The 24333-nt window shown below is 31.5% G+C and overlaps 3 protein-coding genes across 3 annotated transcripts; 2 read left to right on the top strand and 1 right to left on the bottom strand.

Annotated features, from left to right (window-relative positions):
* Nucleotides 1–655: 655 nt before the first annotated feature.
* Nucleotides 656–6401, top strand: LOC140884449 (nuclear pore complex protein NUP85-like). Its single transcript, XM_073291222.1, has 18 exons — nucleotides 656–1100; nucleotides 1286–1388; nucleotides 1482–1592; nucleotides 1677–1760; nucleotides 2215–2286; nucleotides 2363–2419; nucleotides 2689–2808; nucleotides 2889–3089; nucleotides 3207–3317; nucleotides 3406–3443; nucleotides 3721–3877; nucleotides 4187–4288; nucleotides 4438–4494; nucleotides 4616–4762; nucleotides 5227–5297; nucleotides 5394–5481; nucleotides 5655–5711; nucleotides 5856–6401. Exons 1-18 carry the CDS (start codon nucleotides 739–741, stop codon nucleotides 6048–6050), a joined length of 2133 nt encoding a protein of 710 aa, XP_073147323.1. The 5' UTR covers nucleotides 656–738; the 3' UTR covers nucleotides 6051–6401.
* A 2567-nt stretch (nucleotides 6402–8968) lies between these two features.
* On the top strand, nucleotides 8969–10508 carry LOC140875952 (F-box protein At5g51370-like). Its single transcript, XM_073279784.1, has one exon. The coding sequence runs from the start codon at nucleotides 9011–9013 to the stop codon at nucleotides 10100–10102; it is 1092 nt and encodes a 363-aa protein (XP_073135885.1). The 5' UTR covers nucleotides 8969–9010; the 3' UTR covers nucleotides 10103–10508.
* A 12739-nt stretch (nucleotides 10509–23247) lies between these two features.
* On the bottom strand, nucleotides 23248–24297 carry LOC140874704 (ethylene-responsive transcription factor TINY-like). Its single transcript, XM_073278059.1, has one exon. It carries the CDS (start codon nucleotides 24119–24121, stop codon nucleotides 23339–23341), a length of 783 nt encoding a protein of 260 aa, XP_073134160.1. The 5' UTR covers nucleotides 24122–24297; the 3' UTR covers nucleotides 23248–23338.
* Nucleotides 24298–24333: the final 36 nt, after the last annotated feature.

The raw sequence follows: 24333 nt of genomic DNA, 5'->3' as shown, positions 1-24333 counted from the left end.
AAAAAACAAAAGAAAAAAAAAGAAGACAATAATTGCCGGCAAATTTCGTCGTGGGACACTAGACATTTTATGGGATTCTGTTAAACTTTTGATAAAGGATGTAATAGTCAATTTCAGATTTTTTTTATTTGCTTAATCGATGTAATAGTCAATATATTATAAATTAACATCCTTCTTTTTTACAAAAGTAAAAGATTTAGATATTATGGTCCTATTTAAAAGCTTCATAACCATCCGAACTAAAATTTAATTTTGATAAAGGGATATTTAAATGAAAATATCATTAGTTTACGAGCTAACTACATCAGAGTCTCATGTGAAAAATCTAAAACACATGAAATCTGTTCAAAAAAATTTTATACTAACAAACCAATACATGATCAATTTTTCAAAAATCAAACACAATTAATCACTATATTAAAAGGTTTATGCTCAAGGAGTTTAAAAATATTTTTCCCCTAACTTGTTTAATTAAAAATTAGAGTTTTGATATATTGTCGAAAATTAAAAGTTAGAGTCATAGTGTGACAAAGCCGAATTTGAAAAAATGTAATGAATCAAAACTCGAAAAACAAGTTAATGAAAAAAAAAAAAACATTTTAAATATTTTACATATGGTTTTTTCAAAATTTTGAGGAAGTTGTGATTGGCGGAACATGAGCAAATAACAAAGGGGAGTCGCAAAACGCTTTTTCTCTGTAAAAGCCCTTGTAAAACCTAGAACAATACTCCGGCGAAATGCCGGGAGTGATGTCGGATTCTAGGAATTCCGACGCTCTCGCCGTTGTTCCACACTCGTCCGATGCATCAACCCCCCGAGTGTACTCCATTCGGAACCATGGCCTCACTGCCCCGCTTGCGCGGGTCTCCATCTCCTGGGCTCGTGGTAACACGCTCCGTGTTTCCATGTTACAGTCCGACGCAGTTGATGAACAGCGACCCGGTGGTGGACAACTGGTGGAAGTGAAGCTCACAAGCACGGAGGGAGGAGAAATCTCAGGCGCGCAATGGAGGAAAATTGCTTATGGCTCGGTCGCACCATTCTCGCTTCTTCAGAGCAGGAAAAATTCTATGGACGCATCCCGTTACAAGAAAGATTGGTAATTTATTCGAACTTATCTTTTGTTTACCGGACTGATGCTATGTTGGATGGGCATTTTTGTCGGAAGTTGAAGCGATAATCCCACAGATGAGATAAGAGGGAACCTAACAAGTTTCAGGAGGCCTGCGGGTTAAATTTGTTTGTTTCTTTGGTTTTTTTTACTTGTTATCTTTATTTCAACAGGTGGGAACATGTAATGGAGTACAGCAAGGAACTAGGTTCTCTTCTTGGTAATTCCAATTCTTCTCCAACTCCGTTAATTGAAGACCCCAAAGCAATTTTGAAGGTAAATCTTGGTTTTTGGATGGACTTTTGGTTTTGTTGCTGCACGTGTATTTTGGAATATTGCTTAATCTACTTGTAATCACACAAAAATCAGAAAGTTGAGGAACCAATATCGTTGAGAGCAGCGTGGGAGCTGATGGAAATATTTTATGTTGACAAACAAGCTCAGACTTGGCTCCCTGAACGTCTTCTTGATTGGTTGGCTGTATGAATTTTTCAATTATCTACCTGCGTCCTCTGTGCCTTAGCTTTATTTTATTTGTACATAACCATTGGTTTTCTTTGACAGGACTATGATTGTCTGTTCTCTGGAATACAGTCAACAGTTCATTCAAAACTTTTAGCTTTCCAAAAAGAGCTTGTAACTATACAGGTCTTTATGTTGCACTTTCATCTTTTATTTGTAGTTAGAGTCCATAATTTGGGGCAACAGTTCTTATTTGGCATATGTGTGGGGATTACTTCATTGGTTGTCATAGTTTGATGCTGGATATATATAATCCGACAATCCAATGCTGGAAATTTATATTTTCGCAAAATATTTCCGAATGACTGTTATTTCTCGTTAAGCAGTTTATTAACATTAATTTATATAAAATTGCATATCGACTTTAATTTATTTGGCGATGCCTGATATCATCTTTTAAGTTTGTAAAATTTATGTTTAACACCAGAGATACATTTTCTTTTAATTGTATTTTGGATGTGACCATTGTTACCTTATTTTCTAATTTGATGTGTCGACTCCTTTATTTTAGTGGTTTGTTAGTCAAACAATTTTTAATAAATTATATAACAGGTTATTTTGTATGTGTATTTTCTCCCAGGCTGTTGAGAATGATCCTGAGTATTGGGAAGCTATGTCCTCAGCCTTAGCAGTTGGTTGGCTTGATATTGTTGTATGCTCATTTCCGTGAATTTGTCTGTTTGTATTTTTAAGTGTGTTGCATTCTATATTGAATTCACTGCTCGCAGGTTAAATTATTGCGCATGCATGGATCTTATCTGTTCGATCAGCTAGGTAGCCGTGAGGTCAGTATTGCTGTCAATGAGTCAAATGGATTACCTTATTAATGTTTCTCCTTTCTCGGTCTGATTTCCATGTACAATATTTCATTATTTTGAATGATTTAAGAATTAAGAAGCATAATTTACCATTTTCATATCGAAATTAAATAATGACACCTATAATGATGAAGGAAAATCTATTTAATTTGTCTCTTGATGTTTGTTTATTAGTTATTTGCCTTTAACCATTGCTGGAAATAATTATCTGAATCTCTTGCATCTATCTCGAACAGATAGAAAATGGACTTGTAGAAGCCGTTGCTGTTCTTATATCTCAGATGCCACGCTTGCGGTCTGATGTATCAGCCAAAAAATTGGGTGAGTGCTACAATACCAAATCAGAGTTCATGAAGGTAATATTGAGTCCTTGTAACATCTTGCATCTATTAGAAGACCATAAGCTCTGCTGTTCTTGATAAAGTTAATCTGTCAGGCATGGGAAAAATGGCGAGCTCAAATTACTAAATTGGATTGCAGTGCATTCTGGCTTCAATGTGATCACCAGCAGACTAGAGATGGACTTAAAAATATGCTTCAAATCATGTTGGGAAATGCTAGCATTCTCTCCAATGTGACATTTCACTGGATAGAACTTTACATATCTCACTTTCTCTACATCAGACCATTCACAGTGGTATGAGTGACAATTTTTATTCTTTCGTACATTAAGTTTATTTTTCTTGATAATTATAATAGCACAGGATTATCCTTCAGTTTGTTTGTGCGTTCAGAATATTTGTTCTGTTTGCAGGGTTTAGAAAGCATGTATAGCCTTGCTCAGAAATGCATGCAATTGAAACCAATTTCCAATCATCACAAGTTGATGGGACTCGTGATTGGAATTCTAGAAGAAAATACAGAAGTAAGATATATGAGCTAAGCTATTGACTGCAGCATTTTTTGATTGTTGGCCTCTCGCCTAGCTGGGAATGACTAGTTTAATTATTCAGGTTATTCTTGCTGAATGCTCAAGATCATTTGGTCCCTGGTGAGAGCCATACCTTTCTAGGTTCTAATTGTTGTTCAACTATTTTTTTCTGTTTGAAAATCCTTTTTAGGATAACTTGTCTTTCTTTATATGACTTGATGGTGGTTGATCATCTGTTATGTCTCAAGTAATTGTTTTCTTGATGTGCTGGTGGATTTTATTTATATTATGCTATTTGGAGAATAATTAATATGATCATGGTTATGGTTATGGAATTGGCATCCAGAATTTCAGAATTTGCGACATATGATGCAATCTTGTGTTTTTTTACCAATAGGATGATAACCCATGCTATAGAGCTGCTGACAGCTGGAAGTACACAAGCAGAAATACTAATGCGTGAACAGCAGCCAAAATTTGGAGGAATTTGTATGGAAGAGCTACATCGACTCACTTATTCCCAAATTTTATCTTCTCATGCCTTGACATGGAATGTAAGTAGCCACTGTCTGATTTTTCTTTGGAGATTGATATTCTTGTCTTCATTGCCGCTCATCTAATTTTTTCATTTAAATGTGAATTTCAGTCTTTGTGGGTCAAGCTCACTTTTAGTTATTTAACATGTTTCTGCAACATTTAAACAAAATTTTTCATTGAATATTGATCTAAGAAATCTTCTTTAAATATGTTTTCATTTTTCCCGTTCCACCTTGTTCTTTTCTCACTGTTGAAATTTTGTCCTGGTTATCTACATTTAACTGTATTTTTTCCTACAATATCTTGTTGCTATCTTGATCCTGCAGATTGCTCCTATATATTTGACATCATGCATGCAGCAAGGACAGGGTTTGTTGGAGAATTTATTGTACAAGCAGCCTGTGCAACACCATCAAGTGTTGCTAAAGGTGATTGAGCTACCTTTCATCTAACTCATGCTTGTCTATGTTTCCAGTCAGCATTCATCAGTTCACTTTGATTGTTGAGTTGACAAACTCTAGGCCTGCTTTTGTGATTCCTAAATCCTAATGAACCCATTTTTTTCTGCTTCATACAGAGTTTAGAAATCTGCCGTCTCAATGGACTTGGTTTTGTTGGTAACGATTTGATGAAGGTATGTCTTGGAGCCAATATCTTAAAAATTATTGCTGCAAATTTCCAGTGTTTTCATCGATGTTGTTTAGGTAATGAATGCATGAATGGTTACTAGTTTCAATCCTCATCTGATTATGCAGATTGCTGGAGTTCATTACTGGAAACATGGCAAGAAAGGTTCTGCCGTGTTCTGGCTTCAGCAAGCTCGAGATGAACCTCGCTTAAACAGAATAGCCAAGCACTTGTTTGATTTTGTTGGAAAATCAGTTTCTGATGAAAGTTTCAAGGTAGTTGTCACTTGAAATTAATGGTAATATTTAATAATTGATGTATGCAGCATACGTTCATCAGTTTGTCGGTATGTTGAAAACTCAAAATAGTTCACAAACAAAGGGCATAATGTTGGATCCTATGATAGAATTTGCCATGGTGAAGGTAAGCTTTCACAGAAACACAGTACCAGTTTGTGTGCTGTATCTGGTTTTCAGTTCCTTGGTACTACTTTGTAGTAAGTGTTTTACAATTCCTTCTTGTTGGAACCAAGGTAGTTTAGTCACTGCTAGGTTGATAGCATGTTTACCTGTGTATAATAATTACTACTGTGCAGCTGTCTTATTTATGAATTACGGGATATATTTAAATTAAAATTTGAAAAGTTCGTGTTAAATTAGCAACTCGAGTAATATTAGGTGATTCAGCATGTAAATACTCACATGGAGTTATTTGAGCATTTTTCCCCATCTTGTTGCAGCAATGGGAAGGAATGCTTGAACTGCTGGGATCTGAATCAAGAACTGCTGGAGGTCTCGAGTTTCTGAAAAAGTATGCTCTCATTCTCTCATTGTAATAGCAGAGATAATCTCTGTACCATGTCATTATACTATTCCTCTATTTTCAGCGTGTCTTAAAATTCTGCAGGTATAGAGACTTCAGGAAATCTCTTCAGCAAGTTTCAGAGGGAATTCCAACTGACGCTGCTCGGAAATCTGCTGAAACGCTCATATCAGTATGTCTCATGCATTTCCATTGTGGCACTTATTGCAGGGCTTATCTTACGTCATTCTCGGAACAATTACTTTCTTTTGTCATGTATTTTCTTTGTGGTGTCATTCCTCTACTAAATGAAGAGTTTGTTGATTGTGAGATGTATTTGATTTCCCAATCTTCTAATTTTTCCAGCTCATGAAAAACCCTTCTACACCACAGCAATTTTGGCTCTCTCTCTTGTTCGACTCGGTAAGCCATTAGTTAGTTGACATCTAGTAGTTCTTATTGTCTATACCAGGTGGAAATAATAGTTTGTCAGTTGACTTGGGCTTCTCGTCTTGGAGTTACCGACATGTTTATACAATGCTTTAACTTTCGTGGTATCATGTGCAGTTGAAATTACTGAACTGGAAAGATCGACCCTTGCTTAATGTATCACAGACCAATCTTTTGTTGAATAAACTGCAAGAGCTGTCATTGGCAAGATTAAGACCAGATTTCATCGATTCCGGCTTGCCGCCTGAGGCCTTGAAATCTGTCAGGCTTGCTCTAGCCTCTAACTTAGGGCGTGCCATCCTCCACGAGTAATTTCCCGAGCTTATATTATTTTGCTTGCCTTTATAAATGTGAGTGATGTGATGATATTATCTTTAGATGGGGCTCTTTTAGTTGAATATAATGCTTAGTGTCATGTTGTATCATCCCCACCCAATCTGCTATTCTGATGTACCATCAGTATGAATCCTTTTAAGAAAAATTTTATTTTTTAATTTTTTAATTTTTAATTTTCTAATTTTGAAGTGACTTTTATTTGAGAAACAAACAGTTAGCTTGAGGAGTTGGGTGCTTCTGAGTGGAATCGGAAAAGACTTGTAATATATGTTGAAAAAGGAATTGACAGAGAACTTGATTTGTATACGGAAATTTGATTTATTGATCTGCTTATTTTTCATGAGACACCTAACTTTATTAATTACAAGTGCCATGTCTGAAGTGCCCATAATCTATATCAGACAGTAACGATAAACAAAAAAATAAATAGAAAGATTAAACTCAGCCAGCAAGATGTGAATTTCACCACTTCTACATGCAAGCTATACCATGAGAAATGCAACAATTTTAACATGAAATAAAATAAAACATATCTAAACCTATAGTAAGATGAATAAAGGAGCAAATGAATATGTATCATTTGTATGAATATGGTGTTGTAATTTTGTACTTTGTGATTTTAGTTTTTTATGTTATCAAAATTTAATTTTAGTTCTATATGTATTTGTTTCGATGGTTTTATTTTTATTTTTTATTGGGAGTGTTTAATGGTAATGAGTAGTTACACATATTAGCGTCAAATCAACATTACATCGATTATATCAGCGTCAAATTGAAAATAATAACAAAAACAAAAATAAAACAAATAGCATATTAAAACAGAAACCAACTAAAGAAAAATCTGAACATGCTAGGAATTTCCGAGGCAAGAAACTGAACACTAATTTTTATAAAAATAAAATTTATTTTTGTACACGAATTATTAATTTAGTGATAAATTGATAAATGAACTATAGTAAATATCTTGATTGATACATGATTCAGCTAAAAGTTCAATTTTACCAGTTAATAAAATTAGTTTTAAATTCAATTACTTTTAATAAATTCAACTAAATGCACATTTTATTTGTCAAAGTTATTTTATTAAATAAAAGTTTAAAAATAAATTTATGTATATTTAAATATTATAATAAATAAGCCTCTTACAAATTTTCAAATATATTATATTTTAATTATTAATAAATTATGCAACCAAATATAATAAATTTCAAAATATTAATAAATCTATAATAAAATTATATTTATTTTCCTATCTATATTAAAGTATTATCTTTTAAAAAAAAAAAAACAAAATTGATATTCTTAATAAAATCACACTCAATAAATAAAAAATTTATACAGTTAAATTATATTTAATTAATCGATAAAAATATAAAAATTTAAATATTTTTATTTATAATTAAATTATAAAGCGAGTAAAAAAATGGGAATATAGTCAAAATGGTCATGTAAGTTTGCCCATTTTGTGTTTTGGTCTTTTAAGTATTTAATTTTGGGTTTTGGTCCTATAAGTTAAATTATAATTGGTTTTAGTCCTTTCTTCGTAGAGTGTTACGTGAGATCAAAAAATGCCGATGCAGCAGCTAAAAATGCTTATGTGACATTGAGAAATGATGATGTGTCTGTTGTGTCATCAACAATTAAATGTTATGTTTTCAAAACCGAAATGTACCGACCGGTTCGATCCGAAATCGATCACTGATTTGATCTGAAACACTTCCAAAAACCGTTTTAACTGTTGAACCGACAAAACTGGTCAAAAGCCGAAAATTTGGTTTTTCGATTTTTTTAAAAAAAAATAGTTTTTTATTTTAAAACCTTAATTTAATATTTTATTATATACATACATGATTATTTGAAATTTTTTTTTGGTTAAAAATATTATTTATTAGTATTAGAGTTTATAATTTTTTTTGAATATATTTATATAGTTATTTAGTTTTCAAACTACGATAAATATATATATTTTTTATTTATATAATTTTTTTTAGGTTTTTATAATTTAAAACATACTATTAATTATATTATATTATATAAACGATTTTTCGATTCGACCGTCAGGTTAAAACAATCCAACCAATTGGATCGTTTTTTAAGTTAGATCGGTTTGATCACCGGTCCGATTATTAAAACATTGCTTAAATGAAAAAGGACTAATAACTAAAATATAACTAAATTTACAGGACCAAAACCCAAAATTGAATACTTACAGAACCAAATCACAAAACAAGTAAACTTACAAGACTATTTTGACTATTGTCCCAAAAAAAATTCACAAATTTACCAAAAATGCTTAAATTAAGTGAGATTTTAGACCATTGCAGAGCTCGCAAATCAAGACAATGAATGAGATTATTATTACTATTATTTAAGTTCATGGAGACTTGTTTTTTCATTATCTACAAATTTAATAAGAAACATTTTTTCAAATTCCAACAAAACAATATTAGATTTGAAAAAAAAATAATGATGTTTATGTTTGTTTCAACAATCTAAAAATAATATCATCGGACTCCGTTAATATATATTATTTTATAATTTGAGCTGATAATGATTTATCATAATTTAATTTTAAATAAATTTAAAAATTTAAAAATTAGACATTAAAATGAACTTGAAAATAAATGTGTGTACCTAGTTGCTTTTAATAATGGTAGTTGGACTTGTAAGTTAGGTCAAAGGTAAACTTGATTGTTTTAATTTGATTACGTAACAATTATACAATTTACAATATATGTCAATTTATCAGTAATTTATATATCAAAATACATTTTACTAATTTTTAAAATATTATATCATTATTTGTTATTTATAAATAAAAAATGTAAATGTGAAAATTTTAAATATATATATATAAATATGACTCCTCCATTTCAGTTCCCTTGGCTCAATCCCACACCTCCATTGTCGAGAAACTGGCAGAAGAAACCGATAGAATGGAGAGGCTTGGCGATGATGTTCTAGCCTTAATTCTCCATAAGATCAAAGACCCAATTCACAGAAAATCTTTCTCTCTAGTTTGCAAACAATGGTTAAGGGTTGAGGGAGCCCAAAGATCTAGCATACGAGTTTTTGAGCCCGAACTTCTCCCCATGTTCTTGCCCCGATTTCCGAATTTACTCCGATTCCAGGCATCATCTATAATCACTGATTCTTTGATCCGATTTCTGGGCGCTACATGTTCAAGAATCCAAGAACTTCGTCTTAATTTTGAGGAAGAGGGGGATTCGAGGTGCCTAAGTGTCGATTTTCAAGATTTTGGCGATGAGGGCCTTCGTGATTTTGCTGAAAGGTGTTCCGATTTGAGAATTGTTATGTTGAAGAAGAGAAAAGGATTTGGGAGTCTTGGGGTTGCTTCATTAGTTGAGTTTTCGAGAAATTTGAGGATTCTTGATTTGGGGTGGTGTAGGGTTACTGATAAGGCACTCGAATCATTTAGGGGTTTGAATTCATTGGAATATCTGAATTTACAGGGCTGTTGGAGGATAACGGATAAGGGTTTTGCTTTCTTGGCAGAAGGGTCTTTGTGTAGGACTTTAAAAACATTGAATCTTGCTGGGTGTGATCGAATGACCGATTCCGGCTTGAGTCATTTGAAGAATATGTGTTGTTTGCAGGAGCTGAACTTGGCCAAGTGTGGACCTAAGGTGACGGATAATGGCGCCACAATCGCCCTGGCTGCCATGTTTGCTTTAAGGATATTGAATTTGTCTTGGTTGGTAAACATAACTGATGCTACCTTATTTGCACTGTCTGAAATATGCAAGAAGTTGGTAGTGTTAGATTTGACAGGCTGCGAATTGGTATCCGGAGCTGGAATTCTTGCTTTATCAGGCCATGGTTCTCTGCACCAGCTTGTTTTGGCTCACAGTGATCGAGTTATGAATGGCGATGATCTTGAACAGTTGGTGCTAGGGTGCCCATATTTAGAACACATAATTCTTGACATAAGAGTCAGAAGCAGGATTCCAATCTCTGTGCAAGAAAACATATTGGGAATGCAATGCGAACTAGAGTGGAGGTTATGAATGACCAAAGTCATTTCAAATTCTTTGTTACTTTTAGTTACGATGATACATTTTACGCTGTATCAGCAGACGAAACTGCGATTATCTAGTTACATTTAGTTACAATGATACATTTCAAACTCTATAATACAAATCACAGAATTTAGCACGAAAAGTAGATGGCAAAGATTTGGACGAGACACAAGTCACACTACCAGGTACTTGAACTATATGGAATGGTGGAATTCTTGTAGTATGCTCGATCCATTCAATTTTATGATGACTTTACTTTGCTTCTCACGGAAATGAATTCACCCATTTTCTTTTTGGATTGCATGATTGTTATGGATCTTTCCCAGAATTTGCCACATGGATTCTTCTGTAACGCTGGTTCTTACATTTCTCCTACGTTTAGGCACTGCTTGATCCATAGACGAGACCTTATAGATTTAAATTGAATTTGGTTGAGTGGATTATGAAATTTGATGGATTCCTTACTTGATGGGCTCTTTTTGACTATATGATATGATAAGGAAGCCCAATCATATTTCAGGCATTACCACCACTCTAAGCTATTAGTGGATCCATTGGATATGACAGATACTTGATTGGGACGTATCTTGGTCCAAATTAAGGCCCACGAGTTTTCGGGAGAAAATTATGTTGGAAATGCAAATTTTCCATTTGATAAAACTAACTTGGAAATTGGAATTGCATCTTTTGACCTTTCTTTTCCATTTCTATTCTTTTCATCCGCATTATGGTCAACTAAAAAGTAAAAACAATAAGCTTCAAACTGCACCTGCTGGCTGCTATATCTGTTGGCTCCATTCTCGAGTCATTTGGGAAATTAAACCTTCTCCAAAAAAACCGCAACTTGTACCTTGATAAGTTTGCTGATCGAGTCATTTTGTATTCATTCCGATATATCTCTTCTCTATGTCGACAGTTGGACCCACTCGGAATAGCAATTACCTACGGTCGCAGAGACACATCAAGACTTGGCTAATAGGATTATATTAGTAAAAACAATAAAAACTTTAAATAAATATAGAAACTGAATTATATTTTTGGGACGATCGAAAAAAAAAAAAATCTATATATTTGAGACGAAAATAAAATACGTGTATATCTGGTGTGCCGACAGCCGCCAGCTGTTGTAGTCCAATCCCTCTTCCCTACACGAACTGTTTTGCTTTTAAAAGAAAAGGACTTGGGGACCAACAAGCGACGTCCAAACTTATTGGTCACTTGTTATTATGCAACACCCTTTTCTCTTATTAATGACTTGTATAGTTGTATTGTGTAATTTTCAATTTCTTTTTTTTTTTTGACTTATATTGTCTCGTATTTATTTAAACAATTATTTTTGAGGTTGACCGTATTGTTATTTTGTAGTACAATAATTGTACTTAATTATTTCTGATGGGGTCCTCTCTTGAAAAAAGCTTCACATTTCTAATATGCCAAATAACTATTTCTCGTTACTTTGTATAATTATTAATTAACTATTATTACCTAGTATAGCCGTGTGCACCACTGAATCTGATCGACATCTAATTCGAAAGAAAAAGGTTAACGAAAATGAACTCAAAACGAGATCTAAATTTATTTGGGTAAAATATAAAATTTCGAGGTGGCATGATTTGAAAAATCATCACCATCATTCATATATATATATAAATCTTTACTATTATTAAATAGGTGAAACCCATAGAAAAACTGATTTTGATCATTAATGTGGGTGGACTAATATACCATTGGTTGCCTTTTCTATTTTTTTTTAATCAAAAAAGGCAAAATGATAATTTCACATAAAAAACTTCTCCACTCTTTCCATTTCCTCCCACGTTTCTCAATCGCTCATCCATCATTTTGTTACATATTATTGCATAAATATCATCTTAATTTAGTGTTCCTTTATAATAAATTTTAACTATTAAGTATCATTTAAATCATAATATTAAAATTAGAATGCCGTAACAACACAAAATATTTTCAAATCACATGTCTAATAAAATATTCATATATTATGTTTGAAACAACTACTACTAATAATAAATGCGAATTTTTTTTTTTAAAAATATATGTACAAACATGCCCATACATATATGCACAGAAAAAAATAGATTTAAAAAAAATAAATATCTTAAATAAAAAGCAACATTTAATAAATTAAAGGTCTGAGTCATGCATTAAATAAAAATGTTGTCCTAAACAATTAAATGAAAGTTTGCATGCACTGAAAATATTTAAATAAAAATAAGTATTAGTACCAACCACTGAAAACGAATAAAAAGAACAACATGCTTAATATTTCATAAAGACATAATCATAAAAACTCAGACGACGGCCGTGGGGGATCACTGCATGTCCGCTCATAGGTCCTCGCCTCCGGTGGGTACTACGTCCTCTACGTACTCACCTGCACCATACCAGTGTAGTGAGCCTAGAGGCCCAACATGCTAACATAACAAGGGTTTAAAATAATTTAAATCACTTTAATACTAATACATAACATATACATGAATGAGCTTGCTTAAAATAATATCATGACATAACATAACTTAAATTAACTTAAATATCATAATCATACATAATACATAAACATTGTTGAGCAAAGTATTTTCTAACATCGCATGGTTGTATCCATAGTGTAACCTTAAATCATACATCAAATACTGATCAGCGTGGAAACCAACATACGTGGCGGTGACGAATCACCTCTTAAATTGGCAGTAAACTGCCCTTCAATAGTTCACATATGAGGACGAGTCCCCCTTAAATTTTCACACTACTTCAACTTCCAACATAAAATATTTTCTTTTGCTCAACCTTAAACATTAAATCATGCATAAAAATTATTTCATGAATGCATGTACTTAAATAAAATGTGTGTTCTTCATATATATTTAATTTAATTTCATACTAACATATAAATATAAAAATAACTTCCATGCATAAAAATAATTAAATATATATTCAAGACACATGCAATTTTTCATGGGTTGTACTGAACTGCTGGCCCTAAACTCTCAAGCCCATTACTTAAATCTGGCCCAATAACACTGAGACTGGCCCAATAACATATTTAAGCTCAACATTACATTTCTAAGCCCAATTAATTAATTAAAGCCCATTAGAACATTCATGGCCCAATAACAACCTATTCTGGCCCAATGGGCCCAAAAGCCCAAAGAATGGCCCAATAGAAGCATGGGCCCCCAAGGCCCATAAAAATTTAGTGGACTCACTTAATTAATTTAATTAAGCCCAATAATAATTAAATTTAACCCAAATAATTAAATGGAACCCAAATCATTTTATTTCTAATTAATTGGCCCAAAAACCAATTAAATCATAAAATACTTTAAAATTAAAAAAACTCGAGCCCGGCCCACCTAACCCAGACCCGGACCAACTTAACCCAACCCACTACACTACTGACCCGACCCGGACCACTCAGACCCGGCCCAGACCACGAATCCAGCCCAACCCGTGACCCTCTCCCTTGCTTCCTCTTGGCCGCGAGCAGCAGGCCTTCTTGGCCTGCTGCCGGCCAGCTCCGGCCGCCCGTGGCTGGAGCCCCGCCGCCCAGACGTAGCCCACGTCTGGGCGGTCCAGAATTGGCCCTAGCCCTGACCCCATGCACCTCCTAAAGCAAGCCCGAACCCCACTTCCCTCGAACCCTAGCTGCGCATCCATGGAGGCCGATCTGAACATTGTGGTTTCCTGGGCTCGTTTGGCTCGAACCACTCGAGCCACTCGAGTCCAGGCCACTCACACACACCCTCTGAACCCTACCAGCAGTCGTACAAGGCATGGAGGAAGAAAAACGTGAGCATGATGGAAGGAGTACATGAACAAAGTGCATATCAACCAAAAGCAAACGTTTTCTGAAAATTTCTTGGAACAATCTGATGTCTACACATTCACACATATAATCCCTAATATGACACGAAAAAAAAAAAAGAATCATGCCTTTCACCGAAATTGAAGAGATATAGGCGCGTGGAACGATTCCGGGACGACGACGACAAGCTTTGGACCTTCAAAAACGTGGCCATGGAGCCTTGGAGATTGCTAGCCGAAGAAGAAGATGAAGAACAAGGGCTGGGGTGGCGGCTGAAGCTTGGAGGCATGAGGGTTGGGTAGATTAGGGTGAAGTTTTAATTGAAATAAAGTTTAGGAATAATTAAAAATATTAATAAGAATTTTAATAATGAAAAATATAACTTAAAAGCTCCAACTAATACTTAAAATCTGATAACTAAATTTTAAAATCTCGAAATTAAAATTTAAGGGAATTTTAAAGATACTAAAAGTCAATATTTTGGCTTATTTTGAATAAAAACGGACTCCTAAAATTATATAAAATTAAATACTAAAAATTTTGAAGAAATAAAAATCAAAATAATATTTTTGGGCTCTTAAAAGGCTCATGAAATAAATTGAATAGAAAGTTGTCATCTCGTCCGTCCACGGTCCCGTCTACGCGATAAAATAATTCAAATACCAATAATTCATAAAAATCACTAATTATGGGTTAAATACTTGAAAATAATTTAAATCATACACAAATACTTCACATAATAATTTAACCTATAATCTAAAATTTTAAATAAATAAATTTCCTAATTATGCATGCGAATTTACGTATTTAAAATACCGGGTGTTACAATTTTACACACGCAGCGCGTGTACTTCGTTGGCTAGTATCAGGGACGAATCCAGAAATTATAGTTGGGGTGATCTTGAACTTGATCGATAAATTATATATTATTAAAAAAAGTCATTACATAGTACTACTACTCACAAAGAATAAAAAGGGTGAATTGATGTTCAGTCCCTAAATCCTAAGTCAAATTAAGAATCAGTCCCTTGTCAGAAAAAAAAATTGTTTGCACTCTCTGGGCCCACATTATTTTTCTTGAATAAAATTGAGTACAAAAAATTAAAAATATGGTACAGGTACATGATATTTGAGCATTAATTATTCAAAATCGAGTACAAAAAATAAGATTTTGAGCATAAAATCTAAACATCTTTATTAATGTGAACTTGCAACATATGTTTGAGTACTCAAAAATCATATATTTGTACCAGATCTAACACATTGGATACTCAAATATCACATATGAGTACCATATTTTCAATATTTTGTACCGATTTACATCCAAATAAGATAAATGTGTTATTAATATCAATATTTTCTTAGTACTCAAAAATCATATATTTATGCTAGATCTAACACATTTGATACTCAAAATCTAGTATATTAGTATCGTATTTCTAATATTTTGTACCGATGGTCATCTAAAAAAACAAATATGTCATTATATCAATATTTGCTTACATATTTGAGTACTCAAAAATAATAAATTAGTACCAAGATTTGAAACAATCGATACTCAAATATCATGTACTTGCACCATATTTTTCATATTTTGTATCAAATTTCATCCAAAACAAAACATGTGGGCTCAGGGAGTTTAAACAAAGTTTTTTATGACAGAGACTGATCACTAATTTAAGTTTAGGTTTGGGGGACTGAATTATAATTTACCGATAAAAAAATTGTGTTTTTGGTCTTATATCTTTGTCATTAGGATTTTGATCCTCTATGTTGCCAAATTTCAATTTTAGTCCGCTGTTTTTGTTTTTTTGCAACTTTAATCTTTCTTTTGACTTGACTCTGATATGGAAGCAATGCAGTACTGATTTGACATTGAAGTGTATAGTTCCATATTAGCACTTTCAATAAAAAAGAGACTAGAATTACAAAAAAAAATTTACGTGACTAAAACTGAAATTTGATAATGTAGAGAATTAAATCATAAAATGACAAATTTGCAGTACGAAAATGCAATTTTCCTCCAAAAAATGAAGTTGTGCACTAGAATTAAAAAGATGGGCTAGACTTCCAATGTAAAAAATAATTTTTATTGAAATAAGTAAAAAAATATACACATGTAATAAATAAAATTGGGGTGGGCTACAACCAAGGACTGACCTAAGCTAGATCCATTCTTGGCTAGTATACAATATAACAATAAGACCGAATGATTTATCAAAACCTAACCTAACTAACTAACTAACTAAAATCCCGCACAGTCGGTGAGATTTGAACCAAGAATGCTTAGAGCTTCCATATTTTCTTCTCAAAATAAAAATGCAACTTGTATTATCATATTTTTAATGAGTTATTTGCACCAACCACTCCTATGAAATATTGAAAATGCACACTTCTCCCCTGTGAAATTTTAATAAGCATATTCAACCCCGACCTTTTAAAAAATTAGCAGACTCGCCCCTTCAGATGATTGATTGTTGCGCATGCGCCCCTCATGCGACTGAGCAAATATTTTGATATTTTTTTGGCACCAAATACCTCTGTGAAATATTTAAAATGCATATTTTACCCCTGTGAAAATAATTTTTAAATCTATTCAACCCATAATACACAATTTTTAATAAAATTCAATCATAAATATTTAGAAAACATTTTTTGATTTATTATTTTTTATTTTAAATGTATTATCATTAATTAATTATTTTCTAAAAAATATTATCATTTTATCATGTTATCATTATTTTATTAAATTCACCTTGTATTTCCAACTTTTCCATTAAACATGCATTCATAAACAAGTATTTAAATAATTTCAAGTATCAAAATATTGAACTAAACTGATAAGTTCAAACATATTGTTTTTTCGATTTAAGATTATATTATTGAACCAAAATTTAAATTTTTCGAGAATATGCATTGCACAATTTGTAATAAATAATAATAAAAATTACATGCTTATATAATTCTAAATTGAAAAAGTAACATTCATGAACTTATAATTTGGTTGAATATTTTGGTATTTTTAGATATTTAAATCTTTATTTATGAATCATGTTTAATGGAGAAGTTGAAAACAAGAAGTGATTTGATAAAAAATGATAACGAGATAAAGTAATAATTTTTTTAAAATAAATTAAGTTATAAATTTAAAAATAAAAATAAAAATAAATAAAATTAAAAATATTTGATACTTATCATTCACTTATTATTTTGATTTAATATTTTGATACTTTTAGGTATTTAAATCTAGTTTATGAATGCATTTTTAATGGAGAAGTTGGAAACAAGAAGAAAATTTAATAAAATAATGATAACAAGATAAAATAATAATATTTTTTACAAAACAATTATATAATCATAATAAATTAAAAATTAAAAATAAAATTAATAAAACGAAAAATGTTTGCTAAATATTTTATAATTAGATTTTAATAAAAATTGTGTATTATGAGTTGAATAGATTTAAAAATTATTTTTACAGGGGTCAAATATGCATTTTTAATATTTCACAGGGGTATTTGGTGCAAAAAAAAATATCAAAATCTTTGCCCAGTCGCATGAGGGGCGCATGCGGCGTGCGCAACAATCACTCGTCTGAAGGGACGAGTGTGCTAATATTTTAAAAGGTCAGGGTTGAAGATGCCTAGTAAAATATCACAGGAAAAAAGTGTGCATTTTCAATATTTCACAGGGGTGATTGATGCAAATAACTCTATTTTAATTTTACTCCTAAAAGCCCTCTACGTAATTGCCGACCTGAGCTCTAAGATGTTGTTGAAGATATATTTTTACCAGATCGAATTCGAGAAAATTTTTCGTTACATCAAATGAAACTTCATATATATATTTTTTGAGAATATGAATAAACCAATTTGATTTACCATATCACCATTACTTCGATTACCATCATTGGCGAGTGGCCAAGCCCACACAGCGGAGCGGACCCATGGTTTCGTCTTATTGTTTGTTCATCTCAAAAAAACAAAAAAATTAAATATATATATATATATATATATATATATATATATATATATATATATATATATATATAGTTTTGCTATGCTGCCCACCAACCGTGCCAACTTTTGTGTCCACCATGTATAAAATACTCAACTATTGTACATGATGGGCACAAAGGTTGGCATGATTGGTGAGCAGCATAGCAAAATTCTATGTATATATATATATATACATACAATCAAGATTTTGCATTTAAGGATGCTGCCCTCCAATTATTGTACTTCATCCACACATACATCTTTTTTAATATATTTTATTCACACATACATAAGTTATAGCTATAATATATGTTTATAGAATAATAAATATATAATTTGTATTTTATATGATATATCTGCCGCTGAGCTTATAATGTGCCGTCATATCAACTAATTAGCCAACCACCATATAAGAGCATGTCTTTGAGTTATTCCAATTTCAATAAATGTTTAATTTTATAATAAGGAATTGCATTGAAATAAAAAAAAAAGAAGGAAAAAATGTGATGGCAAATCCTCCTCTATTTGTTCCTGTATCCTTATTCACTTTGTGGAACGAATTAAACCATTACAAAATTTTGAATGAAAGAAATTATCATAAGTGGTAATGTGAACAAGTATTGGATATTTACCGGTTATTATGCTAAAAATTTGGAAAATTCATATTTATTTATATAATTAAATAACTTGTTTCATAATGCATTAATTTTTTTTTCAACTAATATATTTATCAAAAACTATAATTGACGGTGATAATATATTTTTAAATTTTAAATCGTACATAAATCTACAAGTGAAGTAATATTTTCCATGTATTTTAGTTGAAGCCAACAATATGACAAGTGGCTGATCTTAATCCAATGATTTAAGGGAAAATTGCGTTTTTTTTTTTTTTTTTTTTTTTTTTTTTTTTTTATTTATGTTTGTCACTTTACGATTTCAGTCCTTTATATTTTGAGATTTTAGTTTTAGTCCGCTATATTTATTTTTTTGGCAATTTTATTCTTTTTTTCGACGTGGCGCTGACGTGGCACCAATTCAGTGCTGATGTGGAGCTGACGTGTACAGTGCCACGTAAGCATGTTCGAATAAAAAGGACCGAAATTGTCAAAAATCAGAACATGTAGGACTAAAACTGAAATGTAAAAAACATAAAGGACCAAAATCGCAAAGTAACAAACATACCAAACTAAATTTGCAATTTTCCCAATGATTTAATTACTTTCTCCGAATGAATAAAAGTGTCAGGGAACAATTTAATTAGTCGCTTCATTTGACGAAATTAATGTTCATGTTTCGGAAAACATAATACTCCCTTCGTCTCGAATACATAGTCCTACTTTTTTTTTCACACAGATTAAGAAAAATTTATTGAAAAAATAAATTTTATACAAACTTCATATTTTATCCCTATTTAATGTATTAAAAAATGATTGCACAATTTTCAAGGTGTAGTTAATAGGGTTATATTAGTAAAGGAGTGTAAAAAAATATTACTAAATATGATATATGACTATATATTTGAGACAAACAAAAAAAAAACGTGAACTATATAATTGAGATGGAGGGAGTAGTAACTAATCAATCATGATAGTTTAGTGATAGACACAACACACGTGATTAAAATTTTTAAAACAGTGATTAAGTACGTAGTACGTTTAAGTTCTTTTAATTGGCTGTCGTTATCTTAATTGCGATTCATGATTTGGCAATGGCAACATTAGCCATGCCCGCGTTTAGCATTTATTCCAGGAAATATTTAATTAAAGGTGACATGTTTTTATCTATTTATATAGATATGAATAAAGATTTCCTAAAATTTACCCAATTCGTCCAAAATTTTAATTAGTACCGGCCTCCTGTGAATGTGTTGTGTGCATGTTTCGATTTTTTTTTTATAAGTACTCTCGTTAAAAATAATCTCGAAATCGAAATAAAAATTTCCTGATTTTAACAATTTTTTTTAGATTTTTTAGATAAATTTAATTTTCATTATATAAAAAAAAGAAAGGGGGTGCATGCTGAGACAAAATAAAGGTATCTGGGATTATAAAAAGTGCACCAAGTCAATATTTTGTTTTTATTATGACTGAAGTATTATATAATCATATTACTCAGATGCATGCGTTGCGTATTTGTATAACCAATTTATTATCGAAAATAAAAAAATTAAAAATAAACAATGAAATACAAAATACAAAAATGACATTTCCACATATAAATATCTACCAAAAGAATATAATATTTTCGTAATTAAATATCTATAAAAAATATTAAATTAATTTATGATAAAATTGATATTGCGATGACAGACCATAACACTAAAAAGTTTCAAGTTTAACAATATAATATAGATAGTATAAATATATGGAATAGATATTCCGATTAAATTACAAAAAACAAGTAAAACAATAATTTTCACAATTTTTGGATTCACGGGAAATATTTAATTATATAGTATAATTAACTAATATATATTAAAAAAGAGACAAAATAAAATATTATTTTCGATTTAAGTTAATCATGATACCACCTCAATGGAAAAAAAAGGTCTTATAGGACCGAGACGAGTCGATTCGATCTATATTTATATTGAAAAGTAATACTTTATTTTGTAAATTTAGACGAATGAGAGATTTATTTCAATTGAATAGTGAGACAATCGATTTTTTTAGCATAGATTGAACTTTTTTATATTGGGAAACTAAATAACTACTTGAATAAAAAATTATAGATTATACAAATATATTAGACATCCCTACAAACTCAATAAAATTACACACAAAATCACTAGTCACTAGACTCACTACTCGCTAGAGGGGAAACAAAACAAATATATATATACTTACAACAAGGTCAATTGAAAAATATTAGTTATCAAGTAGCTTGAAATCTTCATTTTAATTTTTTACGAATAAATTATATTATTAAATTTTTCAAAGTTTTTTTTAAAAAATATAATTTACATTTTGCCACTCTATAATGACAAATTCAAAACAAGAAAGCTGATACGTCAAAAAAAAAAAAAAGAGAAAGCTGATTAGGAAAATGAGAAATAATTTTTTTTTTTTTGAAAGGAGAAAATGAGAAATAATTAAAGTGGGATAAAACCAAAAAAAAAAGGAGGAAAAAAACATACGATGGGTACAAATACGAAAGAGACCCCCCCTTTTCTTGTCTTAGATGATTACAAATGACTTGCAGCAGTGCTCAACTCTGACCAAGTGTACAAATCTTGAGTAGGATACGCGATGTTTTGGAGAAAAAAAACAAAATAAATAAATAAATAGATAACTTTTTTTTTTAATTCTTTGAATTTTTTAGTCTACTACTCAACTATATCAAATTTTAATTTTAATTTTGGTTTCCTATCTATTGTTTTTTTAAAAAATAATTTTAATTTTTTTTCAGGAGTTACTAATTGTCGTTGTTATAAATTATAATGCTGACACGTCGTAAACTTGTCAAATACCATGTAAATATTTTCGTGAAAGAAAAAACTAAGATAAAAAATCTAATTACTAAAAAATGGCCAAAAAAACAAGATGCATTGTACTAAAGAGTCAATTTTAACAAGATGCATAATTTTCAACCATTTCATGTGTCCACACTAAATTTAAAAACTTGAGAAGGTTAGGAGATGAAGAGAAATTTTATATATTTTGAATAAATCAGTTTAAAATTTAAAAACTTGAGAAGGTTAGGAGATGAAGAGAAATTTTATATATTTTGAATAAATCAGTTTATTTATGTCTCTTAACAGAATCATATAAACTTAAAACAACTTTAAGTTAAATAAATGGATTAGTTAGTTTTTTAGAAGTGACATATTTAACGTTAATAGTATATAGTTTAATTATTTAAGTAGGCGGACAATTCCTTAAACTAGTATGATGTACCAGGTGTTATGTTCACTTAGAGTACATATTTTTTGTATATTTATGTGAAACAAACATAATTTTAAATATTTTTTTGTTTTTATTTTAATTTGTTTCAATACTTTTATGGTTTTTTAACCAATTTTATTTGCTCAGTCAAACAGTAAAATCGAAACACCAGGGGAGAAAAAAAATATTATTCATCAAACAGTAAAACTTTCATGGAAAATTTGACAAACTAAACGATGAATTAAGACTTTTGAAATGTTGTTAAAATTGATTAAGAAGTTAAAGTAAAAAAGGTATTGAAGGACATAAAATATAATCCGATAAATCTTCATCTGCGGACTTCGAAAATGATATGACAGAAAGTATTAATCATAAGAAATCTAACATTTATTTGTTCCCGCTCACCTTAATTGGTTTATTATTTTATCCATTGGAATTTAAGAATGCAGCTGCCTACCTAGTTTTACACAACGATGAATGGTCGTACGTTTAATTCATCCTTCATTACTTGTCAATTGTCATGCACTTTAGTTACGAGTATATCTCCTGCGAGATAATTTAACGAATATTTATTTTTATTTTTGAGATATATCGATTTATACATAGAGAAAAAATAATGTTTTGATATAAAAATAATATTTTTTATAATTCGGATCGAATAAAAAATAAAATGATCTCACATTAGTTTTTGTGGTATCTATTATTGGGTTAAATTCGGTTTAGACTTTTAATTTTTCTAAGAGATTCGTAATCCAAAAATTCTACCAACCAGAATTTACTTACCTGGCTACTTGCGCAACTTCAAGTCTTCAATATATCTGCCACAATCGAACCAACCAACCATGATTTTTTTAATATTAAAAGTTTTTGTAGATATTAAATGATGTATAAATTAATATTTTCAATAATCCTAAAATCTGTACCAAGACACAAAATGAAAGATATGGACTGCCATATATTAAATAATGGGTTTATTGCAATAAAAAAAAAATAATGGGTTTATTTTTTTGGGGTAGTTTTTGGCATTTATTTCCGCCCATTGATTTTATGAGCGATTGCAAGTAGTTTTCCTAGCATTTATGCCCTCATAAACTAATAACTTTATAATCCCACCAATATCTGCTTCTTTATTTTTCTTAACAAAATTCCAATTTCATATTTCTAAAGTAGACTGAATTAAAGTAGTTCTCCTAGCATTTCTAATATAGTTTTCTATAAAATTATATATATATATATATTTCAAAACATGTAAATTGCTTTCGCAACAGTAAAAAAAATGTTGACCATTTATTAGACCTAACAATACTACTGTAGAGTGAAAACATTTATTGATGATATATATATATATATATATATATATATATATATATATATGAATAAAATTCTTAAGCCATTCAATTTAAATAAAATCATACTATTGAAATTATTTAACAGATACGATACAATTTTTGTAGCTCGAATTAAGGCAAATATTGGTCACACTGGGTTAAAAAAAAAAATAAGACTCAAAATTTAAAGATTAATAATTCTTCCAAAGTAAAGTCTCGAAATAGCAGGAAATTTCAACATCACTCTCGACCCCAACACAACCACCGCCTCCGCCCCCGGTCCACGGTGGCGGAGAGTCCAAACCGTCATCCACCACCGTGTTGTCAAGATATACGAAGTCGTTCCGCAGATCTACGGCGTCGGAACACGGCCCCAAGCTCGGAAGCTCGATGATCTGACTCAGTTCATCTGTCTCTGCGGACATGTCCGCCGCAGAAGCCAGAGAGGACATGGAAGAAGAAGAAGATAAAGTTCTGAAAGAAGAAGATGAAGTACAAGTGCTGGTGGGAGACGACAGAACGTCGAATTTCTCCATCGCGGCGGCCTTCAAGGCCGCGGCTTGGACATCACGTGGGGTACGGGAGACGGGGCGCGGCAGCGCTGCCGCAAGCTCGGGGAAGTTCAGCACGGCGGAGCTCCCTTTAATGCTCAAAGCCGCCACGTCGTGGGCACGCGCCGCCATTTCAGCCGTGGAAAAAGTACCTAGCCATATTCTTGATTTCTTGCGGGGCTCCCGGATTTCGGACACCCATTTGCCCCAGCTTCGCATTCGGACGCCGCGGTATACCGGCCGGTGCTTGCTGGTATCGGAAGCGTCGGAGTCTCGGATTCTCTTGGTCCTCTTGGCCGTCTCCGGGGACTCCTCCGCCTTGAAAGCATCGTCATCCGGCGGCGAGAAGTGGGAGTATGACGACGGTGAAACACATGATGAGTTTTGATCAGCAGTACTCAACATTCTTGAAACCGAATCCATATATGTGACAATGTAATGTATGTACTAACAAGTATCTTCCATATTATATTATATATATATATATTATGGTGCTATATTAAGTAATTTGTAACTAAATCAATGCACAAGTAGGATATTTACTTTTCTAAAGTGGAAAATGCAGATACAGAAATTCATGAACTGCGAGAGAGGGCAAAGTCTTGGAGATGGTGAAAACTTGAGCAGAGAAATGG

This window comes from Henckelia pumila, chromosome 1, assembly GCF_033568475.1.
Source record: "Henckelia pumila isolate YLH828 chromosome 1, ASM3356847v2, whole genome shotgun sequence".
Classification (NCBI taxonomy): Eukaryota; Viridiplantae; Streptophyta; class Magnoliopsida; order Lamiales; family Gesneriaceae; genus Henckelia; species Henckelia pumila.
Note: the sequence above shows the minus strand (reverse complement) of the source record. Positions and strands in the feature narration are given on the sequence as shown.

Bases quoted from the DNA above. Each gene is read 5' to 3' on its own strand.
- LOC140884449 (XM_073291222.1), top strand. From the start codon at position 739: ATGCCGGGAGTGATGTCGGATTCTAGGAATTCCGACGCTCTCGCCGTT. The intron at 2,809-2,888 runs GTAATATTGAGT...TTAATCTGTCAG, and splicing joins CCAAATCAGAGTTCATGAAG to GCATGGGAAAAATGGCGAGC. The intron at 3,444-3,720 runs GTGAGAGCCATA...TTTTACCAATAG, and splicing joins TCAAGATCATTTGGTCCCTG to GATGATAACCCATGCTATAG.
- LOC140875952 (XM_073279784.1), top strand. From the start codon at position 9,011: ATGGAGAGGCTTGGCGATGATGTTCTAGCCTTAATTCTCCATAAGATC.
- LOC140874704 (XM_073278059.1), bottom strand. From the start codon at position 24,121: ATGGATTCGGTTTCAAGAATGTTGAGTACTGCTGATCAAAACTCATCA.